This window comes from Myripristis murdjan, chromosome 6 (genome assembly GCF_902150065.1).
Source record: "Myripristis murdjan chromosome 6, fMyrMur1.1, whole genome shotgun sequence".
Classification (NCBI taxonomy): domain Eukaryota; kingdom Metazoa; phylum Chordata; class Actinopteri; order Holocentriformes; family Holocentridae; genus Myripristis; species Myripristis murdjan.
In genome coordinates this window covers 28,561,805-28,582,412 of record NC_043985.1, presented here as the reverse complement: position 1 = coordinate 28,582,412, position 20,608 = coordinate 28,561,805, and the positions used below count along the sequence as shown (strand labels likewise).

Genomic DNA, 20,608 nt, shown 5'->3' with positions numbered 1-20,608 from the left:
ACAGATGCAAACCACAGAAGAGACGAAGCTCCTCTCATCTACACACAACCGAGTTCCTCAGATGGCTTACCACTCAAAAGTCAAAAACATATACCAGCTTTTTTTTCTCCGTGGTACATCACACAAGGAACAGAACCACCCAGCACTTGCAGAATTGAATTTGGAAAGAGATGCAAGCAGACAAACTTTGGCCACAGCCCGACCTCGGACAGTGAAATGATGCCTGTATCTGAATGCAGAGGAGAGAACGTGGCAATGTGAGCAGAAGGAGAGCGAGAGCAGAGAGCGGTGAGGTGAGCGAAGGTGATGCCGCCTACCTCGGGAGTGTTCGATTTTCACCGCCACGCAAGCCTCCTCGTCAGCGTTCTTGGACTGGAAACAGCTGGCTTTGCCTTTCTTCTCTGCAACGACAGAAACACAACAACACAGCGTTCACTGCCGTGCAAAGAGACGCCGGCGCACTTTGTCGCTGGGGGCGGCCGAACGTTCACTGGTGAGCAGGAGGGATATTTTAAGATGCAACCCGCATCTGAGAGAAGAGGGGGCAGGAGCCTGAAGTAGTTCCAGGCAAACCCCATCATTTATTTAAGAGGGGCGCCAACTTGATGGCAGAAAGAGAGAGAGAGAGAGAGAGAGAGGGAGAAGAAGATGAAGATGGGGCAAAAAGAGGAGGAGCATGACATACCGTGCAAAATTCTGTTGAATTTAACAGCCCTCTGGCCTAAACAGCAGCTGAGACTGTGCAATATGTCTGACATGCAGGGAACATAATAAAAAAAAAAATTGGGGTAAAAGCCACTGGTACTTTGGATCAGAGGTAGTCTTTTATTTGTTTTGAAAATAAATAAAAAAGGAATATCGCACCCCTTGGAGAATGAAAGTCTAATTAGTCCGACTGTGATATGTAGGGCATCCTCTATGGGGAGAGCTAATAGTCTCTCAACACAGCCATTTAATATGCACATAAAAGATTAAAGAGAAAATAGCAATGGTAGTAAAAACAATGATGGGCCTACACATGAGTATCCTCCCTCTGATTCACACCCACACCAACACCCACACACACACACACACACACAAGCTTATAACTCAGGCACAATTAAAAAGCCTGGCACGCACAGAGAGGCATCATCCCCACAACACACACACACACACACACACACACACACACACACAAACCTCTGCATTCAGATTGCAAGCGACAAAGTTACAGGAAATGAGCCATATTGGATGGGAGCGACATGTCTGTGCATGTGTGTGTGTGTGTGTGACACATAATGCTGTGTTACAGGCATGAGACTACAAATTAAATTTGTGCTGACTTCCAGTTTTTTTTTCATGCTCCACTGATGCAACGAAGCTTCGACCTGTCACAGCGGTGGGAAAAGGCGTTTCATTACCTTCCATCTCACTTTTCCTGAAGGTCTTTTCGGCTCTGAATCCAAGATGACATGACGCGAGGAAATTTTCGATGCATTGAGATTTGAAGGCGTAACAGATAATTCTGTTAGATATGCTTTGTTACAGGGAGCACCCGGTGTTGCCAGGGCACTACGCTGCCTCAAAGCAATTTTCCAAACTGAATACAGGCCCATATTCCCTCAATCCCACATTTCCTCATCATACAAAGAATAACGTTCATACTATTCAGATATTAACTACTGAATATGTGCCATCGCATTCTGACTTCTTATTAATACACCAGAGGTATGAACATTACTCCTCATTTTCATTGAGGGAACAGAGCTGAGGGAGAAGGGAGTGTTTTCAGTTTGGAGGAGAAAAAAAAAAAGACACACACAGGGAACATGTCCTGGGAACATCTACACTCTCGCTTTTGTTATTAATCTGATAATTAATCTATTAATCTAATCATAATTCGCACCGCGGTGGCTCATGTGGTCCAGTGAGTCCCCACATATCGGGTCCTCAGTGCTGACTGTCATTATCAACTAAAGGAGAAGTGCTAAAAACAATGAATCTTAAAAAATAAAATCAGTTATCGCTACTTGCATTTGTTATTATTTCACTTACCAAAACTTTATAATAATAAAAAAACCCTTTATAATAAAAAAAAAAAAAAAAACCTATGACACTGTGCTGTAGGTGGAATTTTTTGCCCATTTTTGCAGCTTTGTCACGGACAACTTGACAATTTGAATTCACTATCACTGTCTTGACTCACACTCTGCAAAAACTCAAAATCTTACCAAGATTATTTGTCTTATTTCAAGTCAAAAATGTCTTATTCCTAGTCAAAATATCTCATTACACTTAAAATAAGACATGATCACCTCAGAAGTAACTTGTTTCTAGACAATTGTCTCTTGTTTCAAGTGAAAATTTGCTTGAAACAAGTGAAACTTTGCTTGTTTCATTGGCAAAATTTGTTTCTTGTTTCTAGCTAATTTTCACTTATTTCAAGTGAATTTTCACTTTATCCACTGGCAAATTTTGCCAATGAAACAAGCAAATTTTCAGTTGTTTCAAGTGAATTTTCACTTGAAACAAGTGAAAATTGCCTAAAAACAATTTACTTCTGAGGTGATCATGTCTTATTTTAAGTGTAATGAGATATTTTGACTAGAAATAAGACATTTTTGACTTGAAATAAGACAAATAATCTTGGTAAGATTTTGCGTTTTTGCAGTGCATGCAGGCCATTATCAGTGTGTTATATCAATACAAGTCAATGTATGATAAGTTTAACACAGAGGTCCAGAGTTAAACTTAGACTGATGGTGTGTGAACAATGCTGCGTTCAAGAAAAGGGGACACACTTGATGTAGGCTATGGGTTTACATGCTTTGTGTGCATGTGTGTAAGTGTGTGTGTGTGTGTGTGTGTGTGTGTGTGGGGTGGGGTCGGGGGGCGGAGGGGGGGACTATAATATCCTGGCTCAGGGATTAAAGGAGGGCTTTCTCCACCCACCATCTGGGCTCCTCATGACAGGCCTGCCTGCTGTTCACCCACACACACACACACACACACACACACACACACACGCCCACACCCACAAAACTTACTTTACAGTGCAGCAGTCGAACCCCAATCTGCTGTCTACGCTCCCTAACCGGGGCAGTGAGTGCAGCACATGCAAGCAGCTCATCCAGAGCAGACACTGCACAAAAACTCAGCTGTGGCCCTCACAGCCGCCTCTATCGGCCATGGGACCAAATTTATCATATGCCTATTGTTCTGTTGTTTCCTGAGGCGAGGTATGTGTCACCATAGCAGCACTGAAAAACACATGAACATATTCTGACAAAACATAAGCGGCAAAATTCCCCTGGAGAGAGCGCCAAGCTGATATGAGAGCGTCTTCGTCATGCTAAGGTGTGTTTAATGGTGTTCTGTCTCAATCCAGGGCGGATTTGAGGACTCAGAGAAGGGAACCTAAAATCTCATGTGATGCTGTGTTGGTGGGGGGAGTCCGTTGGTCCACCTACAGTGCGGCTCTGACCCCAAACTTCCTCTTCCTGTCTGTCAACTTCCTGTTTTTAAAAGTTCAATAAACCTGAGGTCCACATACTTTGCATGACAAGACTCTGACCAAAGAGCGTAGACACACAAATACACACAGACACAGCTGCCTGGGCACTCATGCGCACACAGAGGAGTCACACACACATACACACACACACACACACACACACACACAGTGGTGATAGGTCAGGTTGGATCTGGGACATGATGCAGGGGTCACGCTGAGGCCAGAAAACTGAACCAGTGAAAGTGTAGGAGGCTGATGCATGCGCTGCCTCCACAGCTGCCCTTCAGTTTAATGTCACTCTTTGCGATGGCGATGACACACCGAGGATGGCAAGAGACTGAGAAGACAGTGTTGTGACAAAAAAAAGCAGTGACTCAAACTCTGTGGTCTAATACGGAAAAAAATAGCCTACAAATTATGATTATCCTGCAGAAACCTCATCTCTGACTTTGCAGCAAAGGAGGAAGCATCTCATGCACGTGGGTAACAAGGCAAGCTGCCAGAAAATTCTGATTATGTACAAAAGTGTGTACAATAGTTTTGTACAAGGGTATTACTGTATCAAAAAAAACTTTCGAAGGTCTGGTTACCAAAAGTTCCTCCCCAGTAAAGATCCAAAGCCTTCATATCTTACTTTTCTTGCGATTTGTAGGTTTATTTGGATGTAGCATTGAGGGTCAGTATGTGTTATACAATTATTATAAAATGTAATAAAATACAATTCAAACATGTCCCTTTCTCAGCCATTCTCACATTAGACACATTGTAAAAAAAAAAAAAAAAAAAAAAAAGCTGGCCTACACACGAATGGAAACTATCAAAATGAGCTCCCCTTAAAAATAGAAGTGAAACTAAAACACTGTTCACTTCATTCCCCATCTGAACAACACTGGGTCTTTATCAGAAATCCATCAGTCACATAAAGTGCTATTAGCTAAATTGAGGTGACATTAGGCATGACAAAACAAAAGAAAAACAAAGTGACTGTTTTGAACAAATACAAAATCATCTTCAACACATCCCTGGCATTTTTCTTTTTCTCATAAGTTTGCTTCTCTCTCTGATTGCGGTGCAGTCGCTCTGATTGGCTGAGACGGCTAAGCGATTACAATAATACAGAGGACTGGACAAGACACGGAGACACGGGGGCCACAACAAACCTCAACACTATAAAAAGTGTTTTGCGGTCCGGGCAGAACCATTACGGGGTCCAGACCTGGACCGCAGTCCGCTAATTGGTGATGCCTGCTGCATCCTATTGGACTGACTGTTAATACAAGCTGCCAACTGGGAAAACCCATTCATGTCAGCCTGCCAGGGGGTATTACAAGAAGGATGTGGGATTTTCTGCAGGCTCCAATATCTCCCACTTGGTGTTTCAGATTACAAAGTGTGCCAACACAGATGGTAAACACTACAGCAAACCCACCATAGTCAAAGTTTTTTTTTAAAAAAAAAAATCTAAATTATTTTCACAATAATACAGCTGACTGAAATTACAAAACAGGAGTCATGTGTGCTGACATTTGCTCAGGGTTGATTTCAAATTCATGATAAAACATATTTTGGATCGAATGAGGCGCCATCTCATTCATGTTTTTCCGATATGACAAGAGTGTAGTATAAATATGAGCTGGTGGTTTGCGTTGTGTTTGCACAGTGCAGTAATGAAAGTGGCACCACATAACCACTGCAGCATGTCCTTCCCCAGTTATGACCTGCTGTAGCCCTGACATGACAGCTAATGAACTGTGGTACTTATCACAACATCACAACCACGTGTGTGTGTGTTTCCATTTATCTCACTGTTTACAGTATGCGTGCATCGTACACAAACTTCATATCACACAGATTCATCTCCCAGACAGCAGGAGATTAGAGGTGTGGAAATTTCAATTGTAAGATGCTGATTGTTGATTTTCAGGTGTCAGCTGGACAATAAACTTGTAAAATTATGATACTTCTGTGACTATCGTTGCATTTGATTTGTGGGTGAATGTTAGGCTGACATGATGGGAGCTATGATGGAAGCAGGCAGAGATCAGCCATAAGCGATAAAAAAAAAAAAGACACACACAAAAGCGAACATGACACATTTCAGGTTATATGAACGTCCTGAGAAGCACGAACTGGCCCAGACACACGCTGTGCGTAAAAGCTCCCATGCAAAACTTCAATACCTCGGCAAGACAATGAATTTGAGGAACCGGGCTTTATCTCGCCCCGTCTGCAGCTCTAGAGAACACAGCGAGTGCACACGGCTGCTGATTCAATGCTATTCTTTCTTTTGTTCAAACACAGAATGGGAGGACAGAAGCGGATGAAGCACCTGGGGGGGAACAGGAACTCCGGAGGAACACACGCTGCCTGTGGAGGAACGACAGGCCTTCATGCCCCTCTGAAATACTGAAAAAGCCCCGTCTCTCGCTGGGGATCCTTTGAACCGGTGGCGCGTCCATGAGGTCACGTTTCCTCTCCTCTCCAGGCTGCTGAAGAGATACTTGTCTCTCCCAGGCGCAAGTGTTTCTGCAGAGAGTGTGTTCTGCACCGCGGGAGACGCGGCCGCCGCGAAACGAAAGCACTCTCAAGCCAGAACATGTGGATCACAGCGCGCTCTTACACAAGGAGTGAGCAATTTCGTCCTCGTCACGTTGTACTTCCACTGAAAAGGCACATTTACATCGATACTATTTTTGTTTAAATGAACCAAGTGCCACATAAAGACGCACTATCTGCACTCACCAGCTTGGCTCCTGGTTCGCCTCTCTCCCACTGTAATTAAACTGCGGCGGGCTGTGGTAGCCATCAAAACGTCCTCAGGTGAGGCGGTTGATGTGTCGGTGTGTGCGATCATTTCCTTTGCACAGGTAAAGAATCAACCACGTCCTCGAGTCCCGCTTTTGAAACTGCATCACAAAGTACTGCTTTGTCTGCATCCAAGCTTTGGATAACAGCTCCAATAAAGTAGTCAGCAGCTGGGCTAAATTTGAATTTTATTCCCACTGTTCTTTTAGAGGCAAGTGCTCGTGTTTATGGGATTTTGTCTTGGTTAGTATGCACCTTGCTTCAATTCTTACACTGGTAATGGCTGACATATTTTGAGTTGGGGTGAAATAATCTGCTAAAACGTGCGAGGCTGAAATGTGAGAAGAGTCCTACAGTCACTCTCACACCTGACAGTAAATAGAGATATTGCACACTAAGCCGAGAGGGCAGCGTAAAACCTGTGGAGAGCAGGAATGACTCACAGGTCACTCACACACACCTCTGCTCGTGTTGTCCCGCCAAATAGGTTGAATCTATTTTTGGATCTCAGCTTCATGTTTCAATGTATTTTCGGAGTTTGTCTGAAATTCAGGGGATCTCAGTGACTCTGCTTGACCGCTTGACGCTATTTAGTGTTTACCGTTGCAGTCTAGTGGTCTGCTGAGTCATGTTTGTGGTGTTTGCCACATTCAGGATGTGCCCTGTGTGAGAGCTGCTATGTGAAAACCTTATTTGTGTAGATTGCAGCACACTTGCGCAGAAGGATTTACGTTTTGTTTTTGTCATGTTTGTGTACTGTGGTGGGTCACACAGGTAGTGGTATTGAAAATATGCAGCGTTTTATACTATAGACTGTAATAGTCTGTTATAGTTGCAAAATAAAAAGGAGTTCATTTATCTGACTGCTTGCATAGACTATAGAAAGCCAAGGATGCGATACATGGAGAGGCATCGAGATGTATCATGCAATCGAATCGTTGACGGGTGAATCGTGAGGCCAGTGGAGATTTACATCTCTAGTGGAGACACAGCGGCTTTGTTTCTGTTTACATCAGCCGCTGTATAGCAACAAGAACCACAGGACAGCCTCTTACAGCCCGTGGGTTTGCTGCAGCGCAACAAATAGGTTATGACCTACACTGGACCATCTGTCAACAGAGAAAATGGCATCCTGTCGTCATCGTCAATAGTCTCCCCTCCTCTAACACTTCTACCCCCTTTTGCTTTTCCCCAGCAACTTCTGCACTGCTTCACCAGTATAAGACATCAGAGGTTCTGCATTATGCATCGTGCGTCACATACATCCTTCTTTGCAATTCACATCGGGGAAAAAAAGTGAAGCCAAGATTTTGAAAGTGCCATAGCTTGTGGATGCCCTGTGTGCAGCAGCGCCACACTCATGTGCCAGTCAGGGCAGAAACAAAAGGAGAACCACACAACCATGAGACTATATTCCACTGCATACTGAGAGGCTTGCTGGCATCAATGCATTCTGACGCCGCTGTGCAGATGCATTAAATATGTTTAAACATGAGGGGACTCGGAAGCTTTTCAACATGCGGTGGAATACTCTCAAATTTTGTGCGGGCTGTTTTGGAGTTCTGTTCTAAGTTATGAACAGACAAAGAAGCGTAAAGACAAGCGCTGTTTTGCCAAGGCAACCAACAACAGCTCACACATCGTCTTACTCGACTTACCGGTGCGTCGCGTGCAGACAACACCCTGTCAGAGCTGCAACTCTCAACCATGAAAATACATTAAACAGGTTCAAACGTTTAATGTATTTTTGGGTTGGTGACAAGCTGAGACTTTGCAAGCCATATTGCTTTTTACTGTGCTACTCATCGCTGCATGAACTTCAATTGCTTTTTCAATTTTTTAATTCTGCTTCTCATCTGTCGTGAGTATGAAGCATCATCGTCATTTTGAGCTCAACAAATTGTGGTTGATCAATAAGTATTTCTTTATTACCTTGTATCTCCATCCACCATGAATCTCAATTACAGTCCTGTCACTTGCTCAAGCCAGTAGGTAAAGGGATAGTTCACCCAAAAGACCAAAAAAAAAAAAAAAAAAGATATTTTCATGCTTGACCATGGTGTAATCTACAAGGTGAGACTCTCATGAGCTCTTCAAGGCTTTTCATCTCACCTGCAGAATCTGTTTATAATGTTTTTCTTGCACTTGTTTGTGCAGATAAACTCGAACTCTAAATTTACTTCAGCAGCACTTTGATAAATTTGTCTATTCAGGATTACAGATCTCTGATGTGATGAAACTGCAAATAGGAGCGCTGCATGCTTGGAATGTTTTGTTGGTGACTCTACTATGTGTGTGTGTGTGTGTGTGTGTGTGTGTGTGTGTGTGTGTGTTTGTGAGCATGAGTGTGTTTAAGGCAGTCGTTCCCTCTACATTTTTTTTTTCCTTACCAGCATCTTGGCAGTGTTTACAACATGTGATGTTAAATTCTCCCCAGTGAAACTGACACTAATAAACCTCCTCTCAACACTGCAGAGCTCCGTGACTGTACAACAGTGGAGGAAATACTAGCAGATATGAACAGCATGTGAGGAGAGAAAAAATAAACAACCATCGCCACAGTACCTGAGTCACCTCCTCTCCAGTAAGGCTGGATTTTCCCCGTCCTGTCAGTTCTGCAGTATCTATCCATCTCTGAGTAACTCTTTAAGTCAGCGTTAACAATATCTATGAGGAAGTTACTCGTCCCCTTCTCAGCCACAAGTTTCCTCATCTGCTGGTTACTGCATTTCTGTGTCACATCGATCTATCAAGTCCTTGGCCTACCTGCCCTGTCACTGCGCAAACCGGTTCCTGGGAAACCAGAGCTGCCAGGTGTGGGAGGGGAGGAGGAGGGTGAAATTGGCCATAGACATGCTGATTTACACTCACTCCGTTTTGCAGTTTCCACAATAAACAAATTCACCACAGAACCGGGAGGAGGAAGGAGAGAGAGGAGCAGAGATAAAGGAAAGAAGAGGGTGGGAGCTCCGTTTTGCTGAATCCAGATAAAGTCCACTTAGGTATGAAGAGGTGGAGGGGGGGAAATGAGGAAGGAGAGATCTGAAAGTGGAGGGGAAAAGAGACAAATGGAGAGGGAGAAAAGAAAAACGAACTAGGCAGGAGGAGAGTTAATAATTGACTCCATCTATAGTCCTGCCAAATAATCTGGTAACCCATCATTACTCTGAACTTCCGCTATGATGAATTATATTATTTTATTCTATCCTCCCTGCATTTTCTCACATACTCACTTAACCTCTACACACGTCTGATTCATGACACCGCTAGGCTTGGATCGATATCTGATGATATCAAATATTGCAATATTTGAGGCCATACACAACCGAATACCCCCGCTTCTTATGAGATTCTCAACTTATAATGTCCAATACAAATGCTCTTCTTGTGGTGGAAAACTTCAAGCCAATACCATTTGTCGACCCCAAACATTTAAAATTCAGGCAAAAATATTTGAATTTTTTTTTAAAAGCATCCAACTTGTAAAATATGAATCCTTTAACTATTTATTTCTTCAGGTCCAAATGTTGTATAATACTGTAATTAATCAGTTCTATACATTGCCCAATCTAATCGAATGTAAGTTCATACATACTGCATTAGAATGTAAATGTTACGTGTTCTGAAATATAATCGAAATCACACGGGGGATTCTGCACTTATCATGCTATGATGATGAGAAAAAGATACCATTAAAGCCCTAAATGTCTCTCGCCACTATAAGAACATATAAATGCAAAGTAACCTCACCCTAAGCTTCAATTCCACAGCTGCCCTAGATAGCGAAAAATGCAGCAAAATTTAACTCATAAATAATGGAAAGGGGGAGAACATGTTAATATGCCAAGTCACACCCTTTTAATCATGCTGGGTGTCCATGGTGGTAATAACATGTGTGTGTGCGCGTGTGTGTGTGTGTGTGTGCGCCCACGTTAAAGGTTTTCATGCTCAATTCAGGGGAGATTGGCTATTGAAACAGGCCAGATGAGGCTCTCTCTCTCCTTTCTTTCTTGTTCTTCCATTATGGGCAATTACCAAAGAGTTATGGTTTTCTGCCACAAACATAATAGAGTGAAAATTAAAAGGCCTTGTAAAGCCTTAAAATGTGGCCGGGGCGACCAGATGAGCCCCCGTCCTCGGCACATGGAGCAAACATTGTCTTGTGACGCACTTTAATCTACCAATTCAGTGTTGTGATGTTTCTCCCATTCATTCATGATGATGACATACAGCTTGTTCTGAATATGAGAAGGGGATCATACTTTTTAGTTTTAGTAATTAGATACAGAGTGTGAGGGGCAAACATGATTTTCTCAGTTCAAGAGCACTGACCTATATTTGCCTCTCACTGACGATTACATTAGGGATGTTGAAATAATGCATGGTGCTAAATCAATGCCAAACTTTTGCAACCATGACTATTTGTTTTTAGTATTGGTACAACTTGACTTGATCCCGGCAGATGGCCCATTATAAAAAGGAGATAAACAGTAAAACATTTTAAAAAGATATCAAAAAGTTGATTACAAGCACACATCTCTTGTAGCTGGACATTTTCAAGTATGAACTGCAACGATAGCTTAGCAGATATATCTTATGCAATATTTAGAAAAAAAATAATAATGCAAATCGAGTGATTATATATGCAACATATAATAGGTATTGATAATATTTATAAATAGAAATATTACACAAATATGCTTTTTCTACAGTGACAAAACCTTTTTTACACGTGCAACTTTTATCTCTGTGCACAAAACATTTGCACAGTCACAAAATTGAATTTGTAAGGAGAAAAATAGTTCACACGTTCAGATACATTCATGCATTTTTTTTTTTTTCAGCCCACATGCTCACAATAGGTGATATACAACTGCAGGCTGTGAATTTTTGTGTGAACAGGATTCCCATTTCTGTGTGCTGAATGGGATTTCCGCCTCTGCTATTGTATCAAATCATTTATTGACAATGGTGGAATTTCACTGGTATTGGTATCAAGTACCACAAGTATTGTGTTGCGACATTCCTAATGCACACACTTACACACTCCCAGACACGCACGTCAAATCTTCCAGAAGCCAAGCCTGCAGCACTTCCATCTTGCATTAGGCATAGTCTGTGAGCTTTATGCCTGCTGTCCTCTCTGTTCTTCCTCACATCGCGCGAACTCAAGCCGGTTGCCAATAAAATCCGTGCATTATGTGCAGACACTGTCCTCGTCCTCACCGGTTCCTCAGCGTATTCCCAACGCGGTCCCAGCATGAGAATATAAGCTCTTAGCATGATCTCAGCAAGCCCTCTGGCCCATGTCTAATGAGGCCAGGCCAACTGGGCGTGCTGCGATCCTGAACCCCCCTCCCGTCGCTAAACACTTCTTGTCAAGTCATTAGAGAAGTCAGGGATAGAGAGAGAGTGAGAGAGGCAGGAAAAGAGGCGTTCCTCCTTGGTTGACATTAAACGATAACCATCGCACGCATCAATTTGGGGAAAATGAAAAAAGGTGAAAAACTTGGTAGAGAAGGATGACAAAACTGGATGAATAAGCAGCACTGGGCTCTGAATATTGCATGATGTGCACAATGAGGTGACAGTTTACCCAAAAAATATATATTTTCCTGTTTAGCGCTAGTATAATCTATCCATTCAGATAGTTTGTGTGTGACTTGGCAAGCTTTGCACTCAACTACAACCTTTTTCTCTCCAAGTGAGCTCTTACTCCTTCAGGGTGGATAGATAAGAGTCTGCTGCTCTTTCTCAACAGGAAGCAGTTCCCAATTTCACGTTGCCCCTGGCTGTGGATCGTGATGGTTATGCATGCCATTGTTTTTGGAAAGAGCTGCTTCTGTTGAGTTTTTTTTTTTTTTCTTTCCACATGTAAATTTGTGATGGTTTGAGCTCCACAAATGAAGACCCATCCAGCCAAATTGTACTAGGGTGCTGAGAGACGAGGAGGACAGATTATCTGGATGGATAGATTACACCACGGTCAAGCATGAAAATATCTTTTTTTTTGGTCTTTTGGGTGAACTATCCCTTTACCTACTGGCTTGAGCAGGTGACAGGACTGTAATTGAGATTCATGGCGTATGGAGATAGAGAGAGTCTGGACACTGTGGGAAGAGATCGATCAGCGGAGTGAGAATGTGCGATAACATCGACAGACAACAGTCATTCTCCCCTCCACTATCTCTCTTACTTCCTCCTTTTCTTTTCTTCCTCAGCCAGTTCCTCATTGCCCTCTCCTCCCACCGTCTCCTCCTCCGTCCTCCGGTGACCCGTCTACCCTTGGAAAACAGATCACAGCTGCTGGGCAGGGGCTCCCAAATGTGTCAATCAATAAGCTGTCGGCTCGATCACCACGTCTGACTGGTTCCCAGCAGACCGGCCGGCCACACACCGTCCAATTAAAGCACACAATGACCGTGTTTATTCACAGCCTGCTCTTGTCTTATAAGACCACATTTAGTCATTTAAGACATCTTACAGATAAAGTTTAGATATGTGAAGCTGACCTGTGCACAATAGAGGAGATCATTTCCACTGATTGTGCTTTAACAATCAGCCTGGCTCTATGAAAAGCAAGTGAGCACGAGCACAACAGATGCACTCTCAGTTTAGTTTAGTTCATTGAGGCTGAACTCTATTGACCTGATGTTATCTCTCAAGATTACAAGACTGAATATGGGACAGCATGCCTCCTGACTGCTGAGTTGCCATGCAGCTTGTTGACTTGTCTTTGCATATTCTCATTCCTCCAGGCCATCGGCATCTCGAGGAAATTGAATCAGGTCAACTGGACTTAAGTTATAGGTCTTAGAAGGCGTTTCCATGTGGTTCAGTGCTGTTCACTAGACTAGACTGGATAGTATCGATGAGTGAACAGCATGAACTGATGCATACGGGGCGAAACATCTTCTAAGACGTATAACTAAGTCCAGTTGACCTGATTCAATTTCCTTGAGAAGCTTGATGACTTGTTAAGATGGAGGTCTCTTCAGTGTCAGCTGACCGTATTCCACGCAGTCTGTGGACGAATACAATGAAATGCACTTTGCAATACTTGCACCGTGTAATGGCAATACCATCACAGCAAGCGCACTCGCATATGACAGAGACATCACATGACATCACATATCCGGAAAGGTTGCGGTGGACAGATGTTGAACAGACGACATGTCACACTGTCCAAAGCTACTTTTGTTCAAAAGGAAGACTGAATCAATTGTATGCCTGAACACGCCTGTGTTATTATTTACCCAGGAACCGTGGTCCCACTGCTTTGGCATTTCTTTGTTGACAAAGCCCTTTTATGCCTAAAGCGAGCATAATATCATTTTGTGATATTAAGGAAATTTTATGGAAATGTACTGGTTCAATTCAGCCTTACTAATCCATCACATTAAAATTCGCATACAAATACTTGGATGGACACCCCGCACATGCCTCCCCTTTGAATTCTGTTGAATATCGCTGTCTGAATGCTGCTCTGTATTTATCTCTTTCCATTGATCCCAGGGCACGGAGGAAACAGTACACAGAGATTCATAATAACGCTAGGCGGATTTCACTCGATGCATTATGGATGAACTAAACCGATGCTGAATGCAATGCCAATCAAACAGCGTGGGTAAAAACTTGTGGGTCAAGCAGGATCATTGTGCTCAGTATGAATGAACCCCTCTGACTGGAGGCACTGAAACCCATGTTCCCAGTGTGGAGCTGAAATGCACAGAAAGCCCAGGAATCCTGAAAGGAAGCCCGGAGGCAAGCCTGCAGCCAAGGCTGGGGCACTAATGAGACAGAAAGTGAGAGAAGAGACGCCAGGTCTTGCGTCCAGAACTTCCTCTTTTACCCTCCACGCTTGCACAAAAATGATTTTCTGCTCTTCCTCATTCCTGACACACATGTTCATCCAAGGTTTATCCTTAACCACAAGTGCATGCTCTGTCTCCAAAACAACCAAGCGTGTAGACTTAGTTCACCACCACTGTGACACTTCCTGGTGGAATAAAGAGAAAGTCAAACTCGCTGACTTTTAGGCCAGCAGAGAGAGGACAACAAAAATAAAATCCTCGATCATGCACTGCAAACATCTCTATCTTAACAAGTGAGGGAAAAATCTGCCAGTGCAATGAGATAACTGAACTTGTTTCCAGTGAAGTGTCACTTCTCATTTTTCTGGCAGGAAATCTAAATATATTGAATTAAGGCAGAATACGGCTAATCAGCCCATTAGTATCAAGAAGGTGACACTTGAGTCAAGGAAAGTCTGGAAAGGAATTCACTGGAAACAACAGGATTATCTCAACCCACAGGCAGAATTTTTTCACCCGTTTGAATAAAAACGCGATTTTGAAGACTGGATATGAGACGAAACGACTTAAGATGGATGCTTTTTTTTTTTTTTTTTTTTTGCAGAGGCACGAATGAACTAAATGATGCCTCTGTCTGTGGTGGAGCGTAGACACAATGACTGAGCATTTTCAGCGTTGCATGCAGACAAACAGAAGAATAGATCATAAGCCAAGAAAGCGAGGGGAGGAGGGAAGGTGAGGAGGATGAATCGCACAGTGCTGAAGCTGCAGCTGCTGACACAGCACGGCAGGACTGTCTGATATCGGGCAGAGGAGGCGTGCACACACAAACATGCACACACACACACACAGAAAGAGCGGTAATGTGAGAATGCACGGCTCACCTCCTCAGCTGCAGCATCGACACTGTGTGTGTGTTTCTTTACATGCATTACTATTCATGGTGATGAAGGTCGTAACAACCCCCCCCCCCCTCGCGCCCCGTCTTAGCTGCTCTTTAGAAACATGCTCTCTTCGTTTTAATCTCATTTTTGGTCACACTGGGCCCCCCCCCCTTGCCCCTGCCTGCAGCCTTTGTGACAGTCTCCCTGCCCCCACCCAGCAGCTCAGCCAGCCAAGACCCAGCCTCTGTGCTCCTGACATGCAGCACCATAACTCTGAGCCAGGTATTCATGTCATTTCCACTTTATTAGACAGTGCAATGTGGAAAGTGACAGGAAATACGGGCCGTGCTGCAGGTCATGAGACAGATAGGAATCCAAGACGGGAAAGACTTGAAGTTCCTTGAAGAAGAAGCTGCTGCTGTGATATGACAGACGGGGCAGGCCGGGTCACATGAGCTTCGATGCAAAACCACTATCACATCTATTACTTTTATTTCCTGAAAACAATGCATCTTTAATGGTGACCTCATGCTGAACCAGGAGGTTTATGTCCCTGACACACATCCCATCCTCTTTGCACTTTATATGCCAGGCTATTATGTCCCATCTCAACCTGCTGTTTTAATGGGAAATACATCACATTATGGAGGTAAAAAGCCATTTCATGGGGATTTTCGGACACCATAGCCCTGTGGAAAAAACAAACAACCGCAATTCTCCACTCTATTCCAGCCAACAACACCCTGTACGGTGACAACATCCGGTAACCAGCTTGACAATTCCCATTTAAAAGCCCCTAGCTGATCAACAGTATGACTAAGCCAGAAAAGCCTCAATACTTGTGAACCAGATGACCCCAGCCTCCCAACTTCCACTGAAATTTGCTAGTGGGTCTGAGTGGGAGCACACACATATGCACACACACGCACACACACACACAGCCGGCGAGGACCCTCATTAGTGTAAAGACCAAAAAGACCGCCTCCTTTCAAACAAACACAAACATCAGGATCTGATAACACCCCTTCCCCCGTCTGGCGTGGCTGCACTGGAAGCTCGAGGAAGCACTACAGAAAATATATCGCTGCAGATAAAGTTAATGGTTTCAACTGCAGAGATAGCCAGCAGGAGCAATCCAAATGAGTTACAGAGAGCAGCAGGCAGAGCAAGTGGGCACAGATTGAGTAAATACAGAAAGAGACACGCAGCATAGTTTATCTTCTGTACCTCTCGTCATAAAAAAAAAAAAAAAAAAGTCATTAGCGCCGCGGCGACGTCAGTTTGCTTCATAAGAAATATGAATGATCCTTTTGCTCGAGTGCAGCAACTACAAGCTTCCTGAATCACGTCAATCATTCAAAAGTTGGATTACCGCCGTGATGGCAACGTTACTTAAGAACAAACAAAATAATGTTGAAATAATTCTTAAACAAGTTTTCACTTTACTCCAGTCAACATGCATGTGCTCTCACATGCACACACACTTGGCATGGTTCCCCACAGTATAATAATGTAGCTGATGATTATATGAACCACAGCAAAAAGGAATTAAGTGTGTGTGTGTGCGTGTGTGTTGTGCATTTGCAGCGGATATGTTTAGCCTGCAGCTGTCAGTCAACAACGCCTTGAAGCAAATTAATAGCCCCCTCTAGCTAGTGTGGCTCCTAATGCTTAGTACACACACTGTGCACTTGCATGCACACACACACACACACACACATACATGCACAGACACACACACGGCTGCCACACTAATCATGCTATAGTACCCGTCAAAACAACATCCCGTGGTGAGATGTAGGGTTTGTCCTTTGTGGTGTGCGTTCCTCCCTTTGTTAACCATCTCAGCCTCAGTGTGTGCCCAACGTCAATGCCTCTGTGGTCACAAACCCCCCAATTTTTTTTTTTAAAAATCAGCCCATGGTGGCACGGCTCCACACGGCTCAGCGTTCACTGATTAACGCCCCGTGAACGCCTGCATTGTGCACTCGACGGCCACAGTGTTGAGATGCCGGTGCCGCCTGGTAAAGCAGCCTAAAAAGAGAGAGACAGAGAGAGAGAGAGAGAGAGAGAGGCACTAACCTGAGAGAAGGGCTGCGTTCAATCCAGCGGCGGGGTGTGATGCTCAATATGGGAGTCCAAGGGAGAAATTAAAATCCAAGTGAAAAGACCTCTCCCTCCTCTCCCTCTCTCTCTCTCTCTCTCTCGCTCACACAGACACACTGGCAGGTTCAGGCTCGTGTTAAACCGCTGCCTCGCTGCATCACTCACATCCTGCCCTCACTCTCTCTCTCTCTCTCTCTCTCTCTCTCACACACACACACTCACACACACACTAACTGTGCCTAACTGACTCGCCCTTTCACCCAGCCTCCCGTCTCGCACTCTCCTGCTCTCTTGCGCGTTGCTTCTTCTTCTACCTCTGCCTCTCTTCTTCTTCCTTCCTTCCTTCCTCTCTCTCTTTCTCTCTCGCTCTCTCAGTCTCTCTCTCTCTTCGTTGTGTTTCCAGTCTATAGTGCGTGAAGATAATCACATTCCAGTGGAGACGGGGCATATGGCGGGGGAGCGCCACTCAGCCCACAGCCCCAGAGTAAAGCCCCCTCTGTGACTGCGTGTGTGTGTATCAGTGTGTGTGTGTGTGTGTGTGTGTGTGTGTGTCGCATGGACAATCAGTCCCATTGTGTAGGAAGAGGGGAGGGCCGGGCGAGAGGGGAAGAAGCCAATGGCCACGCTCATCTGCTGTCCCTGCTGCCAGTGGCCACGGCTGATATGGGTGCTGACCGCTGCACAAAACAACCCCCTCCAGGAAGAAGGGTGAGCGGGGGGGGTGGAGGGTGGGTGACAGAGAGAGAGAGAGAGAAAGAGAAAGGGGTGACAGAGGAGAGGTGCGGGGTGCACGGGTGAAAAATGGCTCGGTGTGTCAGAGAGTCGTCGAGCCCCTGAAGGAGAGGTTTATAGCATCTCACTTATCATTTGTCATCTTCAGTCTCCAGTAGTGGCTTGCGTCACGTTCCCTCCTTCCAGGGTTAACACAGGCAGGCGTGCATGTGTGTGTGTGTGTGTGTGTGTGTGTGTGTTGCCATGTATAGGTCGGAGACGGAGGGAGAGCTGGGAATGAAAGCCACCCACTCTTTTCCCATGACAACCGAATCCAAGGATACACATTCCCAACAGGAGGTGGATAGCATTTCCTCGGGCTTCATTGTCACCGTCTATTAATCCATCAATTCCTTTTTTTTTTTTCTATTAATTGATGAATCATTTAGTCTCTCAAATGTCAAAACACTCCTCACCGGTTACCAGAGCCAAAATGAGACCGTAGGATTGCTTCCTTGGTCGGGCCAGCAGCCAAGAAACCCCAGTATTCATTTCATAATTCATGTTATAAGAAGAAACTAAGCAAATCTTAGCATTTGTGAAGCCATAATAAGCAAATGTCTGGTGTTTTGTTTTGATAAATGATTACAATGACGACTCGATGGTTAAAATTAAAACTGATTAATGTTTCCTAGCACAAATGCCATGCATATTATGACTGTAAGGTAACTGTAATGCACAATATGCACCGTTTACAGGACTGTGAGGAACTCCTTTCGTTTTGACAAAACTGCAGACGTGTGCAAAAAAACAGAAGTAGCAAATATTGCAATGATTTTTTTTTGTTGTTGTTTGTTTTTTTTTTTTTACTTCTCCTTCCACAGTCCCATCAGACCACAACCCTGTTCCACAAAACGTTGGAGATCCTTCCTGCGGTCGGCTGGAGGAACACACCGTGACATGGCTACAGCGCGGCGTCACGCGGCCTCAAATTGTCAACAAAGTCTGTGAAAATGACCTGCAGGCTCCATAAACAACACTGACAGAAAGGCGTGGCGTAGGTAAAGAGACCGATGTCCCTTCAAGGAGCCTCACTGGAGTTTTTCTCGGTCGCAATTCAGACTGGCAGCCTTGACCTCCTTTCTCTTTCATCTCAGTCGTCTTTTCACACCACCTTCCTCCGTCTCTTTTTGACTGGTTCCCCTCACCCTGTCCTTTCAACTTCACCGCTTACACCATTTCCTCCTCACTGACTTCCTTCTCGGCCTCATCCTTCCACCTTAACCAGACACCTTAACCCTTCTTGTTTTCTTTTCTTTTCCTTTTCTTTTTTCACTTCATACCCCGCTTGTGCGTTCAGCCAGTGGGGCTTTTGATCTACGCGAAGACTAAACACGATCATTACTGTTAACCCTGGCGATGGATGTGGCCACGCTTTACATTAGCAACATAATGAGCCAGACAGCGGAGCGACCCCCTCAGGGTTGCCCTGCAGGGTACAAGATCCAAGGAACACACACACAAACACACACTCCACCGTAAACATACGCTCTTCCTGGGGGGTATTCCAGAAAGCCGCTTAGAAAAATGAGCCAGATAACTGTGAAAAAAAAAAAAAAAGATGAAGTTATGTCCTGGTGGAAGTGGTTTGAACCTGACAAAGTGAATTTGAGATTTATGAATATGAATTAGTCTTCTCTACTGACCATTGCTAATGAGAAATGAAATTTCAGAAGGTATTTTGTAATTTTTAAAAGGTATCTGCTAATTTGTGAAAGTTGCTTCCTGGACGATGACCCTGGTCTCACACACACACACACACCTGGACACAGTGTGTGTCTCATTATGGAAAATGCTACTTAGTGACCGGAACACCTGCAGAGCAATAACTAAATCCAGATCTCACCATCAGCAGCACCTTGTAACAGACATGCACCGTTCTGCAGACTGCGTGTGTGTGTGTGTTCGTGTGTGTGTGTGTGTGTGTGTGTGTGTGTGTGGAAAGAGGGTGACAGAGAAATAGCTAGTCTCTGGCCATTTAGCACAGAGCCATTACCACCAGCAGGTCAGCTGCTGCTCTAAGGTTACAGCCCTGCAGTCACTTACACACACACACACACACACACACACACACACACACACACACACACACAAACAGGATGGACCACTCTCCTGGCCCAGTTTATGAGACTCATAATGCAGCGACGGTTAAAAAGTACACCATTATGTGCATTATGAGAGCTAATAGGTTCAAACATGAGGCTGAGGAATGAGATCAACTGACTGAACGTATTATATTTGCTTATAGTTGACATGTTATTAGACATATTATACAATCGGTGCAACCACTTGCTCACAGGCTCCCATATTTTTCCCATTTGAGACATGTTTTGCAGAGAAGGACTATATAGGGGCTAAATAAAACAACTTAGTCATATTTTTCTTTTTTTTTCAGCTGTGTTTTCATTGTGTAAATCTAATTGTGCTTCCGTTGTTTTTGCTTGGCTATCTATTGTCTGTCAAAGCTCACGTTCAGATGGGCCAATGAAAAGCTTTGGTGTCACTGTTGTTCAGCAGCGAAGCCTAAACATCGATGAGATAACTTGATTCGACCTAAAGATACCTAAAGGTTTTCAAAAAAGGCCATTTACTATGAATGGATAAGCAATGTAAGAAAGCCGATTAATGTTGGTTAAGTCCGCTGAGCTCATTTGACTGGAAACAAAATTAGGATTAAAAGTGCAGGCCTGCGCATTATAGATTTTATGCACATTTGAAAATAAAGTGAACATGTG

At 44.0% G+C, this 20,608-nt stretch overlaps 1 protein-coding gene across 4 annotated transcripts in view; it reads right to left on the bottom strand.

The window, feature by feature from the left end:
- The window catches only part of fgd4a (FYVE, RhoGEF and PH domain containing 4a), a 66,614-nt gene that overhangs the window by 29,781 nt on the left and 16,225 nt on the right, over positions 1-20,608 (bottom strand). For 2 of the 4 annotated variants that reach the window (XM_030053762.1, XM_030053764.1), the window contains exon 2: positions 318-401. The exons of 1 other annotated variant lie outside the window; for it this stretch is intronic. In XM_030053762.1, the coding sequence (XP_029909622.1) occupies positions 318-401 (84 nt within the window). Of the gene's footprint in view, positions 1-317; positions 402-8,872; positions 9,008-20,608 lie in introns of those variants that run through there. One more of the 4 variants, XM_030053761.1, reaches the window with a different exon arrangement.